Below are 22,808 nucleotides of genomic sequence, written 5' to 3'. Positions count from 1 at the left end.
GACAAAATCAGTATTTCTCCATTTATTTAAGATGCACCGAAATTCATGTTGTTATGTAACCTGGTAAATTGTTCAATTCCTTTGTAGAGGCTAAAAACAAGTCTGTAGTCATACTGCAAAGAAGTTTATGATAAGCATTCACAAAATTATTAACATGAAAATATCCGTGACAGCCCTGGCCGGTTGGCTCAGCGGTAGAGCGTCGGACTAGCGTGCGGAGGACCCGGGTTCGATTCCCAGCTAGGGCACACAGGAGAAGCGCCCATTTGCTTCTCCACCCCTCCGCCGTGCCCTCCTCACTGTCTCTCCCTTCCTTTCTGGCAGCCAAGTTTCCAATAAAGCAAAGATGCCCCGGGCGCTGGGGATGGCTCTGTGGCCTTTGCCTCAGGCGCTAGAGTGGCTCTGGTAGCAACATAGCGACGCCCAGGATGGGCAGATTATCGCCCCCTGGTGGGCAGAGCGTTGCCCCTGGTGGGCGTGCCGGGTGGATCCCGGTCGGGCGCATGCGGGAGTCTGTCTGACTGTCTCTCCCCATTTCCAGCTTCAGAAAAAATGAAAAATAAAAAAAAATAAAATAAAAAAATAAAATAAAAAAATAAAAATAAAAATAAAAAAATATCCGTGACACCTTAAGCATATGTGGATGTGGAAGGGAAACTTTCTCCTTTTCTTCTCTAATGGATAAATAACCATAGCTCAATGGACCTTTGAAAGTTTAGCATTTCAAGACTATTCCCCCAGCCCTCCATTTGTGCCAACAATACTGTGTCACTAGGCAATCTCAAATATATAGATGTAATTTTTAAAATACACCACAATAAATCCAAAGACCTGACAGTCATCCAACTTTTATCTTTAATATCAGCTAATAAGGCCTAACAATTCAACCTCCTGCATAATTTTAAAAAAAGTTAATATTTTATTTAACTCATATCCAAAATATTATCATTTCAACATATAACTTACACAGGGAGGTATTTTTTTTTTTTGTATTTTTCTGAAGTTGGAAACGGGGAAGCAGTCAGACTCCCGCATGCACCTGACCGGGATCTACCTGGCACGCCCACCAGGGGGCAATGCTCTGCCCATCTGGGGCATTGCTCTGTTGCAACCAGAGCCATTCTAGCGCCTGAGGCAGAGGCCATGGAGCCATCCTCAGCGCCCGGGCCAATCTTGCTCCAGTGGAGCCTTGGCTGCAGGAGGGGGAGAGAGAGAGACAGAGAGGAAGGAGAGGGGGAGGGTTGGAGAAGCAGATGGGCGCTTCTCCTGTGTGCCCTGGCCGGAAATCAAACCCGGGACTCTTGCACACCAGGCCAATGCTCCACCACTGAGCCAACCAGCCAGGGCTGACCTCCTGCATAATTCAAGTCAGCCCAACTGTTCTCCGACAACTGCACTAGGCATCAACCATATCAGTATCCCCCGAAGATATTCAAAGCCTTAGTCTCACAGAATAACAGGCAACTATCTCATATTTTCCTTAGTGGGTTGTGTTGAGGTTGATTCTTGAGTGCCAATAATGAATGTCCTGTGCTTTTATCTAGGTGACACATGTATTCATCAAGATGTCACTTTATGAAATGCACAGTTCTCTGTATATATAGTATACTTCAAATAAAAATTTATATATAAGTGGCAGCATTACTCTGTGAATATACTAAAATAACTAAATTGTACAGTGTAAACAGGTAAATTGGACAGCTATGATATAAAAAATAACTATATTCTTTTTAAAATTAAAAAATAAAAGAAAACCTTTCAATGGTTCTCCAGCATATATTGTACTTCTAAGTCACATTTAAAAATGCTTTCCTATCCTAGTGGCAAAGATGAGTTCATCTGCCCTAAAGAAGTTGGGTAGTAAAGGCTTCACAGTCTACCTCTAAGAAGCAAAAACCCTCCTTTGAACTTTGTTAGCCAAAAGTCTTGGGCAAATTAAATTTAACATTCAATTGCTGAATATACATGTGATTACTTAATATAAGAATTCTCTCCACCAACTCTCGAGAGTATCCATGAGACCACCGGCCAAGTACTCCAGTGTGAGAAGCACAGATATCCCAGGGCCTCCAGTACCTGGTCTCTGTCTCACTGGCCCAGCTTCCCATCCTACTGCTTTCTCCCTGCTCCCTCCCACAGTCCAGCCCTGCCGCATTAACTGCTTCCTCTTCACCATTTACCAGACATTTAGCAGAGGCTTTTCAAAACTTTTCCTTGCTTATGTTAGAAACCTCCACAACACACCTCCCTGCTCCCCATTTACAACCAGGTGTATTAGGTGAACCTCCTCATCTTTATAAAGTCTTCTCTGGAGATAACTGCCACCCCACAAGAAGCTACAGAAATCCTTTGTGCCTGCCACACTATTCAGTACTTCTCCTACACATGGCATTCCCCATGGTGCTATAACGTCCTATGATACTAAGATCAATAGTTCTTACTAAACCAATGACTGCCCAATCAGCTACTTACCAGAATCTTACAGAGAGGCTTTTAAAACATGTATCTGCCTGAACTGTGGTAGCACAGTGGATAGAGCATTGACCTAGAACGCTGGGGTCACTGGTGCAAAACACTGGGCTTGCCCAGTAAAGGCACATGTGACAAGCAGCAAGCATGCAATGAACAACTAAAGGGAAGCAACTATGAGTCAACACTTCTCGCTCCCTCTGCCCTCTCTCTACTTTCTCTGTAAAGTCAATAAAATAAAACCTTTCAAATACATGAATACCTAGGTCCCACCACCACCAATCATGCTATAATGGCTTGGGCTGGGGCTCTGTCATAGGTATATTTTCAAATCCTCCAAGTAATCTGCATGTGGAGCCAGGTTGAAAACCACCATATAAGACAATGGTCTTCTAACTCATTTTTGTATCCTCAGTGTTCAACATGATTTGTGAAACATGTAAGCACTCAATGCAAAAGGATTCAGATTTTTAATACCATGAAAATATAATCTGACTACATATAGGTTTTGCATATAAGTTGGGATAAATCTACCAAACTAACTGCATCGTCAATCTTTTCTTAGAAAAGTATTATTTCCTCCTGCAGTTACAGGCAATTCTATATTGTCTACATAGCTTTTAACTATATTTTATTTGTTGTCATATTTATCTTTTTAATCTAAATGTATGATTACTAAAGGTTAAAAATATTATTTTTGTTATCTCTCTCAAGTTTATAGGTTATCTTCCCATTCCACATCCTTTATTTCACTCTCATGTAAGAGATATTCACTCACTTAATACATAGGTTGCAGCAGATATGCTTACATTTCATTACAGTAACTAGTTTAGGAAACCAGTGTGTTCTTTCCGTTCAGAACTAAAATGTCTTACCCTTCCTTCTACTTCTGCCTTTGGCTTCTTTGTGCTCTTTAGGCTTCGTCTTCTTTTCTTCTCCAGAGTCCCCATCACTCACAGTCAGTTTGTGCCTCAAAAGCCTATGTCTGTATCTTGGCTTCTTAGATTCTTCAAACTCTGAATCTGATTCTGAATTAACTTGATTTTTTGCTCCTAAATAGAAAAAATTAATAAATCAGTAAAAACCTTCAGACTTCTTTTCATTAAAATGTTTTTTAAAACTATTTTGCTCATTGACAATTCTCATGATTTATGGAAAAGATCAGAGTTGTATACTTGCCTGAGTATCATTGGTGAGACCAGGCAACCTCAAAAATCAGACCTGATCTATTCCTATTATTACATATCGATAAAATACTACCAATACATATTTTTACATTTTTATAAGGTAAAAAAACTCTGCTTTAAAAATCATGTTTATTGACAGTAACTAATAAAACACTCACAATTATTATCAGATATTCAAAAGAAGTAAAGGGACTAACCAGGCGGTGGCACACTGGATAGAGCGTCAGACTAGGATGCGGAGGACCCAGGTTCGAGACCCCGAGGTTGCCAGCTTGAGCACGGGCTCATCTGGTTTGAGCAAAGCTCACCAGTTTGGACCCAAGGTCACTGGCTTGAGCAAAGGGTTACTCAGTCTACGGAAGGCCCATGGTCAAGGCACATATGAGAAAGCAATCAATGAAAAACTAAGGTGTCACAATGAAAAACTTATGATTGCCTGACCTGTGGTGGCGCAGTGGATAAAGCATCAACCTGGAAACACTGAGGTTGCCGGTTCAAAACCCTGGGCTTGCCTGGTCAAGGCACATATGGGAGTTGATGCGTCCTGCTCCTCCCCCCTTCTCTCTCTCTCTCTCTCTCTCTCCCCTCTCTATAATGAATAAATAAAATCTTAAAAAAAAAAACAACTGATAATTGATGCTTCTCATCTCTCTCTGTTCCTGTCTGTCTGTCCCTATCTATCCCTCTCTCTGACTCTCTCTCTGTTAAAAAAAAAAAAAGGAGTAAAGGTAGTAAAATTTCAAACATTTTAAATTCATACATTAAGAAATGCCACGGTCAGGTCCTGGCCGGTTGGCTCAGCGGTAGCGCGTCAGCCTGGCATGTGGAAGTCCTGGGTTCGATTCCCAGTCAGGGCACACAGGAGAAGCGCCCATCTGCTTCTCCACCCCTCCCCCTCTCCTTCCTCTCTGTCTCTCTCTTCCCCTCCTGCAGCCAAGGCTCCACATTGGAGCTAAGTTGGCCCAGGCACTGAGGATGGCTCCATGGCCTCCACCTCAGGCGCTAGAATGGCTCTGGTTGCAAAGGAGCAACACCCCAGATGGGCAGAGCATTGCCCCTTGGTGGGCATGCCAGGAGGATCCCTGTCAGGTACATACTGGCGTCTGTCTCTCTGCCTCCCTGCTTCTCACTTTGGAAAAATACAAAAAAAAAAAAAAAAAAAGAAATGCCACAGTCAGTCTTCAAATACTAAACTGGTCAAAAAAGCAAGCTATGGTATCATATACTATACTTTTCTTTGGGGTGCTCACCCTCATCTCCTGCATTCACTTCATTATGTTTTCCAGTTCTTTTCTTCCCTTCTTGTGGTTCATCATCTGAAGATTCATCCTCCTCAGAGGAAATATTGGCTTTAATTTCCTCTAAAAGCATCTTCTTGGCAATTCTTGAGAGTAAAAATACAATAAAAATTATATTTGGTGATGAAGTATAACAAATTAAAAACAAAAACAATTGTTTCAAAAGAGTCAAATATGTTAAGAGATTTTATATCACACATAAAATCTGTTTTAACCTAAGTTACCAATCAAAAATTTTAAAAATACTCTTAACATTGATATTTTCCAAATGCTACAATATCTTGAAAAATTTGAAGGACATTTCGACTATTTTGACCAATTTCAAGTCCATACCTGATAACCTTCCCATTCTATACTTGCTCTGTCGTCATCAACCAATAACTACAATAGCACACAGGTCCACAATGATAGATAAATTCACTTATTCCGACAGGTAGCATTCCAAGACAAGATGCCACATGAGATGATTTATTCAACAGCAAAACATATTCTTAGAAAATCAATGTGTGATAAACTACTTCAATATGAAACAGTACCTCAAACAGGGATAATATTTTGGCCCTTAAATTTCAATTTACTTCATAAATTACGTTAACATAATTAAAGCATACACTAAATATTAGGTATTGGAGCAATCAGAAAGCCCTAATATTATTCAAGCTAGGGCAGAGAAGGGACATGAGTGCTGTTAATTACACACATGGTAAAAAAAAACAAATTATCATAAATGTTTTCGCTTTGCAAAAATGCAGACAGTTCAAGAGCTGCACTCATAACAAAATTTCTAAAAATGTTCCTCAAAGAACAACCTGCTAATGGAAATTCAACTACTAAAAGCAAAAGAAAGTACTTCTTTAATACCATCTTATGTTAAAATAAAAATATGCTTAATAAATTTCCATGTTTGCTCTAAAGGAAGACATCTTTAAATATAAAAGCAATCATGTAGCTTTTATGCAAGACAAGGTGGCATATTTCTCAGTTTTTCATGAAATAACTTTTAATGAATAAACATCTACTCTGCAATTGACTCTCTAGCCTAGTCAAAAACTTGCAGGTGGAATTATGGAACTTCTGTTATTTTTGTATTTGAAACCAAGCATTAAAATTAACATGCACTCATATTTCAATCACAAATTCATTTCATAATAGATGTTAATTCACTTTAATGTCTTAATTTTATATAAAAGATAGACTGTTCATTGCTATTTATATTCAAAGGTATATAGCAAAGGCACCTAAACAGAGTGAAGCAAAACAGGTGATCACTTTCTCAAATGCTTATTATTATATGCAATTCAGGGCTGTTCTGTAAGACAACACAGAGGGTTACTAGGAGCTAAAAGGAAAACAGAGATAATTTTGCATTTCTGAGGTTTTCTGCCCTAATTGCATTTTAATTAAGAGGAGATTAGCTCATGCCAGTTTAAATCCCATTGGATCTGAGTTATAAAATGTTGCTCTTAAACTTCTAGATACATGGTTTGCTGACTTCAATTGCATACAATAAACTTTTTTTTTTTTGTGGGAGAGACAAAAGAGAGTCAGAGAGAGGGACAGATAGGGACAGACAGACAGGGAGAGAGATGAGAAGCATCAATTCTTTGTTGCAGTTCCTTAGTTGTTCATTGATTGATTTCTCATATGTGCCTTGACTGGGGGGCTACAGCAGACCAAGTCACCCCTTGCTTGAGCCAGTGACTTTGGGCTCAAGCCAGTGAGCCTTGCTCAAAGCAGATGAGCTCACGCTCAAGCTAGTGACCTCCGAGTCTCGAACCTGGGTCCTCCACATCCTAGCCCGATGCTCTATCCACTGCGCCAACGCCTGGTCAGGCTACAATAAACTTTTTAAATAGGGAATAAAGGACTTCCAACTTTTCATTTTGCCAAAAAAATAAATAAAATCCAAATATCAATTACTTTCAGCATTTTAGAAAACAAGGAATTATTTAAACACACGGTACACAATTTGAAAAACAGCTTCAGAATAAAGGGTGGGTGTTTAAATGTAATAAAATCATCTTTATGGGAAAACTCTCTAAAAACATCTTTAATACATATCACATTGACTTTTTCCATGGACAAGGAAAATCTTTCTCAAGCCTGACCAGGCGGTGGTGCAGTGGATAGAGTGTCGAACTGGGATGCGGGGGACCCAGGTTCGAGACTTGTAGGTCGCCAGCTTGAGTGCGGGCTCATCTGGTTTGAGCAAAGCTCACCAGCTTGGACCCAAGGTCGCCAGCTCGGGCAAGGGATTTCTTGGTCTGCTGTAGCCCCATGGTCAAGGCACATATGAGAAAGTAATCATTGAACAACTAAGGTTTTGCAACGAAAAACTAATGATTGATGCTTCTCATCTCTCTTCATTCCTGTCTGTCCCTATCTATCCCTCTCTCTCTGTCTCTGCAAAAAAAAAAAAAAAAAACTCAAGATAATTTGGGTAAAATCACCGTTTTGGAATAAATACACGCGAATATACGTGTATACAGTTTGTAGTGTTAGAAACTAAATTACAAATTTATAAAACATAGTTAACCTGCACTTATAAGATATTTATAGCACTATTTGGGTGGGACAATAATAAAAAAGAAGTATAAAATTTAGTTACTCTATCGTTAAGTTCAGTCACCTGATTTCAATTTGTATTTACAAGTTCAAAAAATGTGTTACATGCCATATTACCTATAAAAATTTGGTTATTCTTTTTTTATTCCACAGAGACAAAGAAACAGAGAGGGACAGCCAGCGATAGATAAGGAGAAATGAGAAGCATCAATTCTTTGTTGTGGCACCTTATTTGTTCACTGATTGCTTTCTCATATGTGCCTTGATGGGGGGGGCGCTACAGCAGAGCGAGTGACCCCTCGTTTAAGCCAGCGACTTTGGGCTTCAAGCCAGTTACCATGGGGCTATGTCTATGAACTCACGCTCAAGCCAGTGATCCCATACTGAGCTGGTGAGCCTGTGCTTAAGCCAGCAACCTCAAGATTTCAAACCTAGGTTCTTCATTTCCCAGTCTGACGCTCTATCCACTGTGCCACCGCCTGTTCAGGCCTTGGTTGTTAATTTTACCTATAAAGACTTGGTTGTTAATTTTAAGAAAACACATAATTTTTCTTCATTTAAATTCCAGACTCCTAAGAATATGTCTACTAAATAGGCCAAAATGTGTAAACCTACTTCATATTCAAGTTTTTGTCATAAACTAAGAAATATAATATACATGATAATAAGAGTATACTATATCAGCAAGTCACATAACAAATCATGGATAATCAAATGAGAGCCACACACTGAAGAATTACACATTTATCATCAACCTTCAGTAAAACCATAATACACATAACAATCACAGTCACTTTAAAAGCAGAAAAAAATTACAAACTTCAAAGAATGGTCATTTTTCTCCAAGTTGAAAGTTATACACAGAGTAATGGAGACTCCTTAAGATTTATCTATGTTTTAGATTTGCTCTCTAGCACCCTCTGACCAAAGGGAAACCTCATGTACAGCAATGTACATTAAGCTGTAAAAAGGATAATAAAGCTAAATCATTTTGTATGAATGACTGATGGCTAAAGTCCACTATGTTCAAGACATACTGTATCACAAAGCCAGACTATCACATAACCTACACCTCAAAAGTAGAACTGAATTAGAAGAACCTAAGGGCTGACACTGACCTTCAACCTCAGTAGTCAGCAAACATGTTGAGGTGAGATGTGTCCCATGTACAAAGCCTGTTGTGAGACAATTTAAGGGAAACTCCACTACCTTAATTAACTCTTGAGTCACAGGCCACAGAGACTTCAAGGACATCACCTGAGAACCAGCTGAGGCTGGCAAAACATCATTTTGGAGGCCTCAGCTGGGCCCGTGCTGGCATTCATGTGACAGAAGTCTAGTCATTAGCCCTATTTGACTGTTCACTCTGAAGTTTTCCATTCTTGAAGATTTTCAGGATATTTCTGAGAAAATCATCCAAGCAACGAGGTAGTGCCCTGGAAATCTCAACACTCAATATTCTATCTTGAAGAAGTGTACAATTCAAAGCAGTCATAACTCTATCCGAAGCACTAGAGATGGGCAGTACCACTCTTGTGGAGAAAAGCCTGGGCAGAGCTGGAAGTAATGGAGCCATCTCTCCACTTACCTGAAAGGTAGAAAAGGAAGGAGGGGAGAAAGCAAAAAATATGGGAGGGAGGGTAAAAACCCAAAACAAAGTTGGGAAGTGGTACTTGAGAGATAAATAAGAGAATTCCAAAACCAAAAAAGCTAAGCCTTCTAAATCACATAATAAAAATCAAAATAATGCCTTATTACACTTTTTACCTTCACTACTAAAAGAAAGCAAAAATAAGAAATGAGCCAACCTGACCAGGCAGTGGTGCACTGGATAGAGCATGGGCCTGGGACACAGAGGAGCCAGGTTTGAAAGCCCGAGGTTACTGGCTTGAGCGCAGGCTCATCTAGCTTGAGCATGGGGTTACTGGCTTGAGTGTGGGATCATACATATGGCTGGAAGCCCAAGGGTCACTGGCTCAAGCAAGGAGTCACTAGCTTGGCTGTAGCCCCCTGATCAAGGCACATACGAGAAAGCAATCAATGAACAACTAAGGTGCTTCAACTACAAGTTGAAGATTCTCGTCTCCCTCCCTTCCTGTCTGTTCCTGTCTGTTCCTATCTGTCTCTCTTTCTCTCTAAATCTCTTTCTAAAAAAAAATAAATTAAAAACTAAGAATGATCAAGAGAAGGTCCTCTTGCACCAGGAAGCTTTAGAGAAACAGCTATTAGAAAAGCAACAAAAAATGTTAGAACTCAAGGAAGAAACCTCAGAGTCCAATTCTGTCATTTTCCAGATAAGGAATCAGGCACAGAGAAGGGTAAATGACTCGATCAGAGAAACAAAGTTAGTTACAAAGCCAGGAGTAGCACCTAAGATCCTGACTCCTAATCTATTTTTTTTTTGTATTTTTCCGAGGTGAGAAGCAGGGGAGGCAGACAGACAAGACTCCCACATGCGCATTGCCAGGATCCACCCAGCATGCCCACCAGGGGGCGATGCTAGGCCCATCCAGGGCTGTGCTCCCCTGCAACCAGAGCCATTCTAGCGCCTGAGGTGGAGGTCGTGCCACCATCCTCAGTGCCTGGGCCAACCTTGTTCCAATGGAGCCTTGGCTGTGGGATGGGAAGAGAGAGGGGGGGAGAGAATGGAGAGGAGAAGGGATGGAGAAGCAGATGGATGCTTCTCCTGTGTGCCCTGACCAGGAATCGAACCCAGGACTTCCACACACCGGGCAGATACTCTACCGCTGAGCCAACCGCCAGGGCACTAATCTGCTATTAATTAACTATGTCAGTGCTATACTCTCTACTCATCACTACTTCTTCTGCCTTAATGATAGTCACATTCTTAAAGATATCTGTATTTCACAGATTTCTAATATATGTATTTAGAAATGAACTACTTCAAGCTTTATTTTTAATGAAATTTTTAAAAGGTGTTCTAAACATCATTACTTCAGTATGATCAATCTCTATAATGTGCTGACAGGACATCTCAGGAATATCCTACAATCTACTGTTTTAACTTTTAAGAGGTTCTAAATACAGGTTAAGAAAACTGTTAAATAAAAAAGTTTGCCTGATGAGGCAGTGGCACATTGGATAAAGCATCGAACTGGGACCCAGGTTCAAAACTTTGAAGTCACCAGCTTGAACATGGGCTCACAAGCTTGAGCGTAGGATCACAGACATGACCCTATGGTCGCTGGCTTGAGCCCAAGGTTGCTGACTTGAGCAAGGGGTCACTCGCTCAGCAGTAGCCCCCCTCCCCCATCAAGGCACATATGATAAAGCAATCAATGAACAACTAAGGTGCCACCATTGAGTTGATGCTTCTCATCTCTCTCCCTTCCTGCCTGTCTGTCCCTCTGTCTATCAAAAATAAAATAAACAAAATATAAAATAAAAACTACAGTTTTAGTAGGTCAAACTATGGTGCAAACATACAAAAAGTTTCATTTTTTAAAAAAACTGTTTTTACATTTTGTGCAAAATAAAAACAATCAGTTAAAACAGAATTCTGAGTAAGATTATAGGTTCAAATATGCCGTTACAAAACAACTGTCTATGTAGTACTAAAACATAAAAATACATTTAAAAGGCCAATATGCAAAACAATTAAAATGACTACAGCCAAAGAATGTTGGAAATATTTTTGTGTGAGAACAGGGTGGTGAACAAATATCCTCTTGGTAGACTCTGATGCTTTAAAAATGTTATCAGGAATAAAAACATAAAAAAAATCATAGAATTATAGAATTTCTGATCTTCAAAATCTATATCAGCAATTTTTTTTTTTTCTGAAGCTGGAAACAGGGAGAGACAGTCAGACAGACTCCCGCATGCGCCCGACCGGGATCCACCCGGCACGCCCACCAGGGGCGACACTCTGCCCACCAGGGGGCGATGCTCTGCCCATCCTGGGCATCGCCATGTTGCGACCAGAGCCACTCTAGCGCCTGGGGCAGAGGCCACAGAGCCATCCCCAGCGCCCGGGCCATCTTTGCTTCAATGGAGCCTTGGCTGCGGGAGGGGAAGAGAGAGACAGAGAGGGAAAGCGCGGCGGAGGGGTGGAGAAGCAAATGGGCGCTTCTCCTGTGTGCCTTGGCCGGGAATCGAACCCGGGTCCTCCGCACGCTAGGCCGACGCTCTACCGCTGAGCCAACCGGCCAGGGCATCAGCAATTTTTAACTCTGGTTCAATATTAGTATCTTGTGATTGACCAGGTAGCGGCACACTGGATAGTGTGTCGACCTGGGACACCAAAGATCCAGGTTCAAAACCCTGAGGTAGCCAGCTTACGTGTGGGATCAGAGATATGACCCCATGGTCGCTGGACTGAGGCCAAACGTCACTGGCTTGAACCCAAGGTCTGCCTTGAGCAAGGGGTCACTGGCTCAGCTAGAGCCTCTGGTCAAGGTATATATAAGAAAATAATCAATGAACAACTAAAGTCCCACAACAACGCACTGATGCTTCTCATCTCTCTCCCTCTCTATCTGTGCTTGACTATATCTCTTTTGTGTGCTAAAAAAAAAAAAAAAAATCAGTATCCTGATATGAATATTTCTATAAAAAATGAGTATGGCATAATATGTAAGCAAATATTGTGGAATCTGTGAGATAATGATGAACTCACAAAATAATCATAAGGTTAAATAATGGTTTGAAACTTTTTTAGTCACATATTCTACAATGTTTGCAGTTAATGAAAAACAGAACTGATTTCTTTGTAGTGAGGATATCAGAAAAATAAGAAAAAAATAACGTTTTAAAAAATGCCTAATAGAAAAATAAAAGCTATATGATATAAAGAGCTCATAGTTTATTAACAATTGATAATAAATTACAAAATGTGTATTCACTGATTTTATGAAAAAATGTAAGCCAGTTATAGAGGAAATTTTAACACAGAACTTACCAACATTAACATATACAGTGTGTCCGTAAAGTCATGGTGCACTTTAGACCAGTCATAGAAAGCAACTAAAGATGACAGAAATGTGAAATCTGCACCAAATAAAAGGAAAACCCTCTCAGTTTCTGAAGGATGATGTGGCAGCATGTGGGCATGCACAGATGACGTAAAACAGTGTATACAGCGGAGCAGCCAACGGCCATGCCAGTAGAGATGTGGATGCTACAGAGGAAAGTTCAGTGTGTTCTGTGGCTTGCTAAATTCAAATCTATGACCAAAATACAATGTGAATGTCGGCACGTTTATAACAAAGCACCACCACATAGGAATAACATTACTCAGTGGGATAAGCAGTTGAAGGAAACCGGCAGTTTGGTGGAGAAACCCCATTCTGGTAGGCCATCAGTCAGTGACAAGTCTGTAGAGGCTATACGGCAGGGGTCCCCAAACTTTTTACAGAGGGGGCCAGTTCACTGTCCCTCAGACCGTTGAAGGGCCGGACTATAAAAAAAACTATGAACAAATCCCTATGCACACTGCACATATCTTATTTTAAAGTAAAAAAACAAAACGGGAACAAATACAGTATTTAACATAAAGAACAAGTAAATTTAAATCAACAAACTGACCAGTATTTCATTGGAAACTTTGGGCCTGCTTTTGGCTAATGAAATGGTCAATGTCTGGTTCCATATTTGTCACTGCTAGCCATATCAAGTGATATGACGCACTTTCAGAGTCGTGAGGCGTGCGTCCTGCGTCACCGGAAGTAGTACTGTACGTGAGTGACGCCGTGCTTTGCGGTGCCGCCACATACAGTGCTCCTCTCACTGACCACCAATGAAAGAGGTGCCCCTTCCAGAAGTGCGGCGGGGGCTAGATAAATGGCTTCAGGGGGCCGCATGTGGCCTGCGGGCTGTAGTTTGGGGACCCCTGCTATATGGGATAGCTACCTAAGGAGCCCTAAAAATTCTGTGCGTGAGCCCACATTGAACTGCACTGAATAGGTATGAAACTGAGTGAGTTTTCCTTTTAGTTAGTGCAGATTTCACATTTCTATCATCTTTTGTTGCTTTCCTGTGACCGGTCAAAAGTGTACCATGACTTTACCGACACACTGTATTTAAAAAATTGGACAATATTAAATAATTAGTTTTTTATACTTAAGAAAAAACAAAAAAAATTTTTAATTAAAAAATGTAAAAACAGCCTGACGATGTGGTGGTGCAGTGGAGAGTGTTAGACTGGGATGCGGAGGACCCAGGTTTGAGACCCTAAGGTTGCCTGCTTGAGCGCAGGCTCATCTCGTTTGAGCAAAGCTCACCAGCTTGAACCCAAAGTCGCTGGCTCAGGCAAGGGGTTACTCGGTCTACTGAAGGCCCACGGCCAAGGCACATATGAGAGAGCAGTCACTGAACAACTAAGGGGTCGCAACGCGCAACAAAAAACTGATTGATGCTTCTCATCTATCCGTTCCTGTCTGTCCCTGTCTATCCCTGTCTCTGTAAAAAAAAAAAAAAAAAAAAAAAAAAAAAAAAAAAAATTAAAAACAGAATTTACTCTCCAATTTTATCTTTAAATTTCAAAGTTTAAGACAAGGAGAGCCTGACCAGGCTAGTGGTGCAGTGCATAGAGCGTAGGACTGGGATGCGGAGGACCCAGGTTCGAGACCCCGAGGTCGCCAGCTTGAGCACAGGCTCATCTGGTTTAAGCAAAGCTCATCAGATTAGACCCAAGGTCGCTGGCTTTAGCAGGGGGTTACTCGGTCTGCTGTAGCCCCCCCCGCCGCCGCCTCCTCCAGGCACATATGAGATAGCAATTAATGAACAACTAAGGTGTCATAATGAAAAACTGATGATTGATGCTTCTCATCTCTCTCCATTCCTGTTTGTCTGTTCCTATCTATCCCTCTCTCTGACTCACTCTCTGTCTCTGTAAAAAAAGAAAAAAAAAGAAGACAAGGAGGCATATATAAATTGAGAAAAATTATTTTTCTGAAAAGTTGAAAATACAAACTCTTTTCCAGGTATGGGGACACTATATTTCTCATTTTCCAAAATCAAAATATCACCAAAGAACACAGACAGGAAAGGAAGGCTAGGTATAATGTTTATATTATATATTAAGCAGAGAAATCACTAATATTGACCGTATTTCCTTCCTTGCTGAGAATTCTAGCTAAAAGAAAGCTGGCAGCAACTGCAACCACTTTAGATATCTGCAAATATATCCTATCTACTGCCTGGACTCCTGGGTTATACTTAAATGACTTTAAAATATTTAGCTATCCTATAATGACAAAGTAAATTAAGAAAGAATTGCCTTAAAATTGCTGTTTAAAACTCTTACGCAAATTTAGAAAAAAGTAAATTGCTTCATTTAAAATGCTACCTTTATCTGACCAGGCGGTGACACAGTGGAGAGAGCGTTGGACTGGGATGCAGAGGACCCAGGTTCGAGACCCCGAGGTCGCCAGCTTGAGCATGGGCTCATTTGGTTTGAGCAAGGCTCACCAGCTTGAGCCCAAGGTTACTGCCTTGAGGAAGGGGTCACTTGATCTGCTGTAGCCCTCCACCACCACCACCTCCCATCAAATGAGAAAGCAGTCAATGAACAACTAAGGAGCCACATGAAGAACTGATGTTTCTCATATCTCTCCCTTTCTGTCTGTCCTTGTCTGTTCCTTTCTCTGTCTCTGGCACACAAAAAATAAAGAAAAGAATATTACAAAAATACTTCTTTTTTCAGGGGTAATGGACTCTTCAGTGACTGTTTCAGTAAGCAACCTCTAAAAACAAAGTATGGTTTAATGATCCTCATCACTAACACTGTTAAACTAGAACACTATATAGCATCTTATCACTGAGGCGAATTGACAGTGCAAATATTAGAACGTAGAACATTATTTGAAAATTTTTGGTCAAAATTTACCTATATATATTGAAAACATTAAGAAATCATAATGCGGCCCTGGCCGGTTGGCTCAGTGGTAGAGCTTCAGCCTGGCGTGCAGAAGTCCCAGGTTCGATTCCCGGCCAGGGCACACAGGAGAAGTGCCCATCTGCTTCTCCACCCCTCCCCCTCTCCTTCCTCTCTGTCTCTCTCTGTCTCTCTCTTCCCCTCCCGCAGCCGAGGCTCCATTGGAGCAAAGATGGCCCGGGCGCTGGGGATGGCTCCTTGGCCTCTGCCCCAGGCGCTAGAGTGACTCTGGTCGCAACAGAGTGACGCCCTGGAGGGGCAGAGGGGCAGAGCATCGCCCCCTGGTGGGCAGAGCTTCGCCCCTGGTGGGCGTGCCGGGTGGAACCCGATCGGGCGCATGCGGGAGTCTGTCTGACTGTCTCTCCCGGCTTCCAGCTTCAGAAAAATACAAAAAAAAAAAAAAAAAAAAAGAAATCATAATGAATTTTACCATTCATTATGTATTTCAATGCCAGCTTTACTGTAGAACTGCAACCATATTAAAAATTATGTAAATAAATGTCTTTTCAATGGAAAAAAACTATTTAAAACACAAGTATTTGAAAAGCAACATTAAAATAATGGTACATTACAATAAGTGATTATAAATTATATGTAGAATTTTAATAACCTAACAAACTGTTTAGTAGTATTATTCTCTCTTTCAAAAAGTACATTAAGCCTAACCAGTAAGAATTGAATTCTCTTTAAAGAAAGTTCAAAAAATAAAGTTAGTCTACTATTTATATTTTTAAAGACTCAACCAAAAAAGTAGTGAACGTTAAACTGTTGATCAAGCTATATTTTATCATTAATCATTGAATAAATGCAATTATATAGAAGTAATTTATGTTAGACCACTGTATCTCACCATAGCATACATTTACTATCAAATATGAATGATGCTACCTAATACTATGCTAAAGTAACAGAAACTTATTTATTCAGAACTACTAAAATATTCAGGACATGGCAAAAATTTTTTAATGACATCAAAAGCTATTATAGCTTTAACATAGAAAAAATTAACAGTGAAATCTGTTGTAAAACTTTTACACAAATATATAAGTATATAGATTATATTTTAATATATACTATATATAAGTATTTTAGGAATTATAAAGTATTTACTTCCTCAATTTCACAAATATCAAAATTTATTTGGTTAAAAATTAGCCTGTATATCTCAATTCTAACATTATTTCAAGTCTCATGAAAAGATGCATAATAATTAAAATCAAATGCTCGAACAAGAAAAAAGGCTTACAGAAATTTATTGAACCCAATTAGTTAAGCATTACATTAATACACTATTTACCTCTCCATAACATCAATACTAAAACCGTATTACAATACTTCTAAAAAGCAAGTCATATGAAATTTATATACAATTCACATACAATTATACAACTGTACAAATTTACACACAAGTACAAGATGCTATCGACCAAAACACATGCTTACTACAAAACATAAAAATGGTAAAATTCTAAGACTTAGTATATACAAACAAATTATATAAGCTACTTAATGAATATTCAAATATGCTCAGGTACACTGCCTATACTGAAATAATTCAAGAAGCTATTTGTATCCCCATCATTAGATAACCCACATGTAATAAATACCTCTTTGGTATATTGGATATGAAACAACTTATTGATGATCTTTTTTTTTTTTTTTCATTTTTCTGAAGCTGGAAACAGGGAGAGACAGTCAGACAGACTCCTGCATGTGCCTGACCGGGATCCACCAGGCACGCCCACCAGGGGCTACGCTCTGCCCACCAGGGGGCGATGCTCTGCCCATCATGGGCGTCGCCATGTTGCGACCAGAGCCACTCTAGCGCCTGAAGCAGAGGCCACAGAGCCATCCCCAGCGCCCGGGCCATCCTTGCTCCAATGGAGCCTTGGCTGCGGGAGGGGAAGAGAGAGACAGAGAGGAAAGCGCGGCGGAGGGGTGGAGAAGCAAATGGGCGCTTCTCCTGTGTGCCCTGGCTGGGAATCGAACCCGGGTCCTCCGCACGCTAGGCCGACGCTCTACCGCTGAGCCAACCAGCCAGGGCAACTTATTAATGATCTTTATCAGCGATTTTCAACCTTTTTCATTTCGTGGCACACATTAACTACTGCTGCACATGGAAAAAATGTATTTTTTGCCAATCTCACAGCAAAATAGGTATAATTTTGATTCATTCACACTGAAAACTATTGTGTTGGCTGTTTATTTATTTTTTTTTTTTGCATTTTTTCCGAAGCTGGAAACAGGGAGAGACAGTCAGACAGACTCCCGCATGCGCCCGACCGGGATCCACCCGGCACGCCCACCAGGGGCGAAGCTCTGCCCACCAGGGGGCATCCTGGGCGTCGCCATGTTGCGACCAGAGCCACTCTAGCGCCTGAGGCAGAGGCCACAGAGCCATCCCCAGCGCCCGGGCCATTTTTGCTCCAATGGAGCCTTGGCTGCGGGAGGGGAAGAGAGAGACAGAGAGGAAGGCGCGGTGGAGGGGCGGAGAAGCAAATGGGCGCTTCTCCTGTGTGCCCTGGCCGGGAATCGAACCCGGGTCCTCCGCACGCTAGGCTGACGCTCTACCGCTGAGCCAACCGGCCAGGGCCTGTTGATTATTTTTTTATTTGACAATCTCAGAGAAGAGATCAGTGCCCCAACCTAAAAGTCAGGTATTGCATGTTTTAAAAATTCTTATGGCACACTGGTTGAAAATTACTGGTATATACTATTAAAGTGCATTATTACACTGAGTATAACAAAAAACATGCCCAAGATAAAATTCAATTCTTCTCAAAGTACCCAATGGAGTTGTATTTTTTCATCACAAACACAAGATGGAATTATGGATACCTTCAAATAAAATACTTGCCAGTAACAGAGAGATGTGAGAAAATTATGCTTATATTTTGACAAGTTCTAACACAAATAAAAAACTATCCAACCTTATGACTCTTATATGGTTGCTAAATATGAAATTATGGCTAATCACTCATAATTAAATGAGAATATAGCATTCTATATTAGCCTTGCAATAACATTTGAGGCCTCGTGTTTTATAGGAAAATAGCACAAATAAGTGAAAAGAAATTAAATAATTTTAAAAGAGAACAAATTTTTATTGCTTTTATAATCTCTCTGTGATAATATACTATATATAAAATCCCTGATGAATAAAATGTATGTCCTTACCATTCCATTCTGGATCCCACTCATACATAAAATAACTCTGTGTGTGTGTATATGTATATACACACATATATATTTAATCAAAAAATAGGTAGGCAAACAGCATCTATCTTTGTATCCATGATTAAGCTCTTTTCAAAAGTACAAAGTAACCTGGCCTGTAGCGGTGCAGTAGAAACGGCATCAACCTGGCATGCTGAGGTCACCAGTTCGAAACCCAGGACTTGCCCAGCCAAGGCACAGGTGATAACCAATCAATAAAGAACTAAGGGGAAGCAGCCAAGAGTTGATACTTACTTCTTGCACCCCCGCCCCTCTCTCCACTCTCCATAAAATCAATAGTCTTTTTTAAAAAATGCAAAATAAACTTGTTCATTCATTCTAATAAAAATGTTTTCTTATTAGGAGAATGCTGACCTTTGCAACAAAAAATCCTATTAGCATCAGCAAGATAAGAAACCAGGGATTGAATAACAGCTCTTCCTACAGCATTTACTAACTCAAAGTGAACGCCTTACAAAATCATGACACAAATATTACAAGTTATTTTTCATGTTTTCTTAATATTAGAGCTTAATATTAGGAATAAGTGGTTAATACAGTACTCTTCAATAAATCCTATCAAGTCTATCATAGATTTTGGGGGCTAGAATTAATCAGAGAAAACTTCATCCAACATTTTCATTTTAGAGATCAGAAAATTTTGGCAAATAGTAGTTAAGTCACTTGCCCAAGATTACAGAGACCGTTGTCAGCCCTTTGAGTAGTGAGTTTTTTTCATTCTCGCTAACCCCGGGAGTGAGGTTTTTTTTCTCAAAAAATGAATTAGTTCCAGTTACAGTTTTATTAACTTAAAATCATGTTTGATAACCAACTTATGGGAACAAGAAGAACATACATTTGCCTTTTAATGTTGCCTTATACATTTTTAAAATAAAAATTTTTGGCCCTGGCCAGTTAGCTCAGCAGTAGAGCATCGGCCCGGTATGTGGAAGTCCCAAATTCAATTCCTAGCCAGGGCACACAGAAGTGCCCACCTGCTTCTCCACCTTCCCCTCCCTCTCCTTTCTCTCTCTCTGTCTCTTTCCCTCCCACAGCCAAGGCTTCATTGGAACAAAGTTGGCCCCAGCGCTGAGGATGTACATGACTCAAAGGGTTAAAAAAGTTAGAACTAGGCATGTTGGCTCAGTGGCAGAACTACAACCAAGCATGTGCATATCCCGGGTTCAATTCCTGGTCAGGGTAAAAAGGAGCAGTGGCCATCTGCTTCTCCACCCCATCCCCTCTCGCTTCTCTCTCTCTCTCTCTTTCCCCCTGCAGCCATGGCTCGATTGGAGCAGGTTGGCCCCAGGCACTGAGGATGACTCCATGGCCGCTTCCTTAGGTGCTAAAAAGAGTTCGGTTGCACCTGACCAGGTGGTGGCGCAATGGATAGAGTGTCGGACTGGGATGCGGAGGACCCAGGTTCAAGACCCCAAGGCCGACAGCTTGAGCACGGGTTCATCTGGTTTGAGCAAAAGCTCACCAGTTTGGACTCAAGGTCGCTGGCCTGAGCAAGGGGTTACTCGGTCTGCTGTAGCCTCACGATCAAGCACATATGAGAAAGCAATTAATGAACAACTCAAGTCTCAAAAAAAAACAATGATTGATGCTTCTCATCTCTCTTCGTTCCTGTCTGTCCCTATCTATCCCTCTCTCTGACTCTCTCTCTGTCTCTGTAAAAAAAAAAAAAAGAGTTCAGTTGCTGAACAACAGAGCATCACCCCCTAATGGGTTTGCCGAGTGGATCCCAGTCAGGGCATATGCGAAGTCTGTCTCTCTGCCTCCCCTTCTCTCACTAAATTACAAAAAAAAAAATAGAACTAGAAGTTAAATATTCTTTTCCCATCATTCCAAGATGTTACCCAATACACTATGCTTGATTGAAGATTATGAATGTGCCTGACCAGGCGGTGGCACAATGGATAGAGCATCAGACTGGGATACGGAGGACCCAGGTTCAAAACCCTGAAGTCGCCAGCTTAAGCGTGGGCTCATCTGGTTTGAGCAAAGCTCACCGGCTTAAACCCAAGATCACTGGCTCGAGCAAGGAGTCACTCGGTCTGCTGTAGCCCCCCCCCATCAAGGCACATGAGAAAGCAATCAATGAACTACTAAAGTGCCACAACGAAAAACTGATGATTGATTGATGCTTCTCATTTATTTCCTTTTCTGTCTGTCTGTCCCTATCTATCCCTCTCTCTGAAAAAAAAAAAGAAAAAAAAAGAGATTATGAATGTGGGGTATACTATAGTGTAAGGAAATGTTTAAAAGATACATAAAACCTTTATGGTTATATTCTTTATTTTCCACTGCTGGGATGTGGGTATGCCTTTGTAAATTCTTCTCCCAGCCATCCGTTAAATATATCTGTTCGGCTGCAGTGTTTACATTTACATCTACTGTGTAAGTTTTATTAAAGTTAATTGTATCATACTGTCTACTTGAATTTGTTATTTTTAATGGTTAAAACCTGTAAAAATCTGGATACTGTGTAAATAGATACTAATTCTGAAAGCAATTTCTTAATCTTAAATATCTGAGCAAAATCTTTTTTTCACTTTGAGTGGGTGGGTTTTAATAAACAGAACCCTAATACTGGATGACAATTAAAAACAATAATCAAATATTAAGGAGAAAGATGTCAGTTGTCACCAATGTGAGTTATGATTTACTTTCATCAATAAAATAATCTGTCAAAATTAAACTAGTATCAAAAATTAGCACAGTGTACATGAAAACATAAAATTGACAGTGCTGTATTTATAACATACCCTATGCTAGGTGTGTTAATATGTATATTTAATATGTATTAGAGTTTCTGCATTTTAGCCCATTTTCTGGCCTTTCCTTCAAACTGACAAGAACACCATGAGCAAGTCTTTCTAAGGCAGGCACTCCTGAGACAGGCGCTCCTGGTTTTTACAACCAGTTTGCGGTTGTGCTGCTGTTGTCTGGGCCCACGCCTAGGGTGTGTTATAATCCTTTTAAAGTCCTTACAGATGGAACCATACCTATTCTCAGGATCATTGTCATCGTCATCATCATCCACTGTGACAGGCACTGACTTAGATAAGGCTTCATCTCCTTGAAGGAAAAAAAGTATGCTTAAAATTAGTTTTAAATTATCTATATAAGTAAAACCATGTAAAATAAAATTGAAAACTAAAATTTTAATAACAGAGGGTTCTAAACTGTATTCTGGGATCCAAAACATGATTAAAAAGAATTTATAAGAAAAGCACATGGATCATTTAAGAAGTACCAGTAGTAAAATGACAGAGAAGTTGGATCTCATTATATTTCAAAATTACTTCCCAAAGCACAAGGGTTTCAAGGCTCAACCTTCACGTAGCAAGACTTTCTAATTCACTACCACATTAGTGTAAGTTTCTTGCTGAAATAAGACTCATAGTGATCCATTTTAAGTTTAAATAAGCTAACAGATGTATACTTTTTCCCATATAATTGAAGAACACCAAAATCACTACTAATATGTTGGTAGTACCAAGTAATTTCAAAATATACTTGAATCTGTATAGTATTAATGAGTAGAATTACACAGATATATTAAAGTACAAAAAAGTTATTTCCTTATAGAAAACTACTTTCCTATACTTTTATTAAAACTCTATAGACATTAAAATTTAATATTTCCTTATATGTAAACTGTGTCTCAAAACCAAACTTAAATATTGAACTCTTATTAATACTAAATATGCTGAAGTAATTAGGGAGAAGTATGCTGGTATTTATTTACTTTGAAATGTATCTAAAATTTCAAGAGCAGTACACTGAGTGGCAAAAAGCCAATCTTAAAAGGTTATATAATTAAAGATAACATCACAAAATAACAAATATAAAAGTCAGATTTACAGTTGCTAGGGACTAAGAATTGGCATAAGCAAGGGAGCTGTGCATAAGGTATAGCACAAGGGAAACTTGTGGTAATGGAACAGTTCAATATCTTGGTTATGGTGATTCACAAAGCTACACATGACACAGTTTCATAGAACTATATTTATACACACATACATACATACACACACATAAAGGAACAAATGCATATAAAATTGGTGAATCTGAGAAAATCTTCTTTTTCCTGATTTGACATTGTATTATAGTTACGCAACAAGTTACCAGCAGAGGAATGGTGGGGTATCCAAGACCTCCCTGTAC

At 40.0% G+C, this 22,808-nt stretch overlaps 2 protein-coding genes across 7 annotated transcripts in view; one reads left to right on the top strand and one right to left on the bottom strand.

Moving 5' to 3' along the window:
• The window catches only part of ATP7A (ATPase copper transporting alpha), a 554,573-nt gene that overhangs the window by 240,951 nt on the left and 290,814 nt on the right, over positions 1-22,808 (top strand). The gene's annotated exons all lie outside the window — the stretch shown is intronic.
• The window catches only part of ATRX (ATRX chromatin remodeler), a 214,380-nt gene that overhangs the window by 119,993 nt on the left and 71,579 nt on the right, over positions 1-22,808 (bottom strand). For all 6 annotated transcript variants that reach the window (XM_066250415.1, XM_066250416.1, XM_066250414.1 and 3 more), the window contains 3 exons: positions 21,644-21,716; positions 4,907-5,040; positions 3,345-3,521 (listed from right to left, as the gene is read on the bottom strand). In XM_066250415.1, the coding sequence (XP_066106512.1) occupies positions 3,345-3,521; positions 4,907-5,040; positions 21,644-21,716 (384 nt within the window). The remainder of the gene's footprint in view (positions 1-3,344; positions 3,522-4,906; positions 5,041-21,643; positions 21,717-22,808) is intronic.

Source organism: Saccopteryx bilineata, chromosome X, assembly GCF_036850765.1.
Source record: "Saccopteryx bilineata isolate mSacBil1 chromosome X, mSacBil1_pri_phased_curated, whole genome shotgun sequence".
Taxonomy (NCBI): domain Eukaryota; kingdom Metazoa; phylum Chordata; class Mammalia; order Chiroptera; family Emballonuridae; genus Saccopteryx; species Saccopteryx bilineata.
The sequence above is the reverse complement of the archived record's forward strand: the minus strand, read 5'-3'. Positions and strand labels throughout refer to the sequence as shown.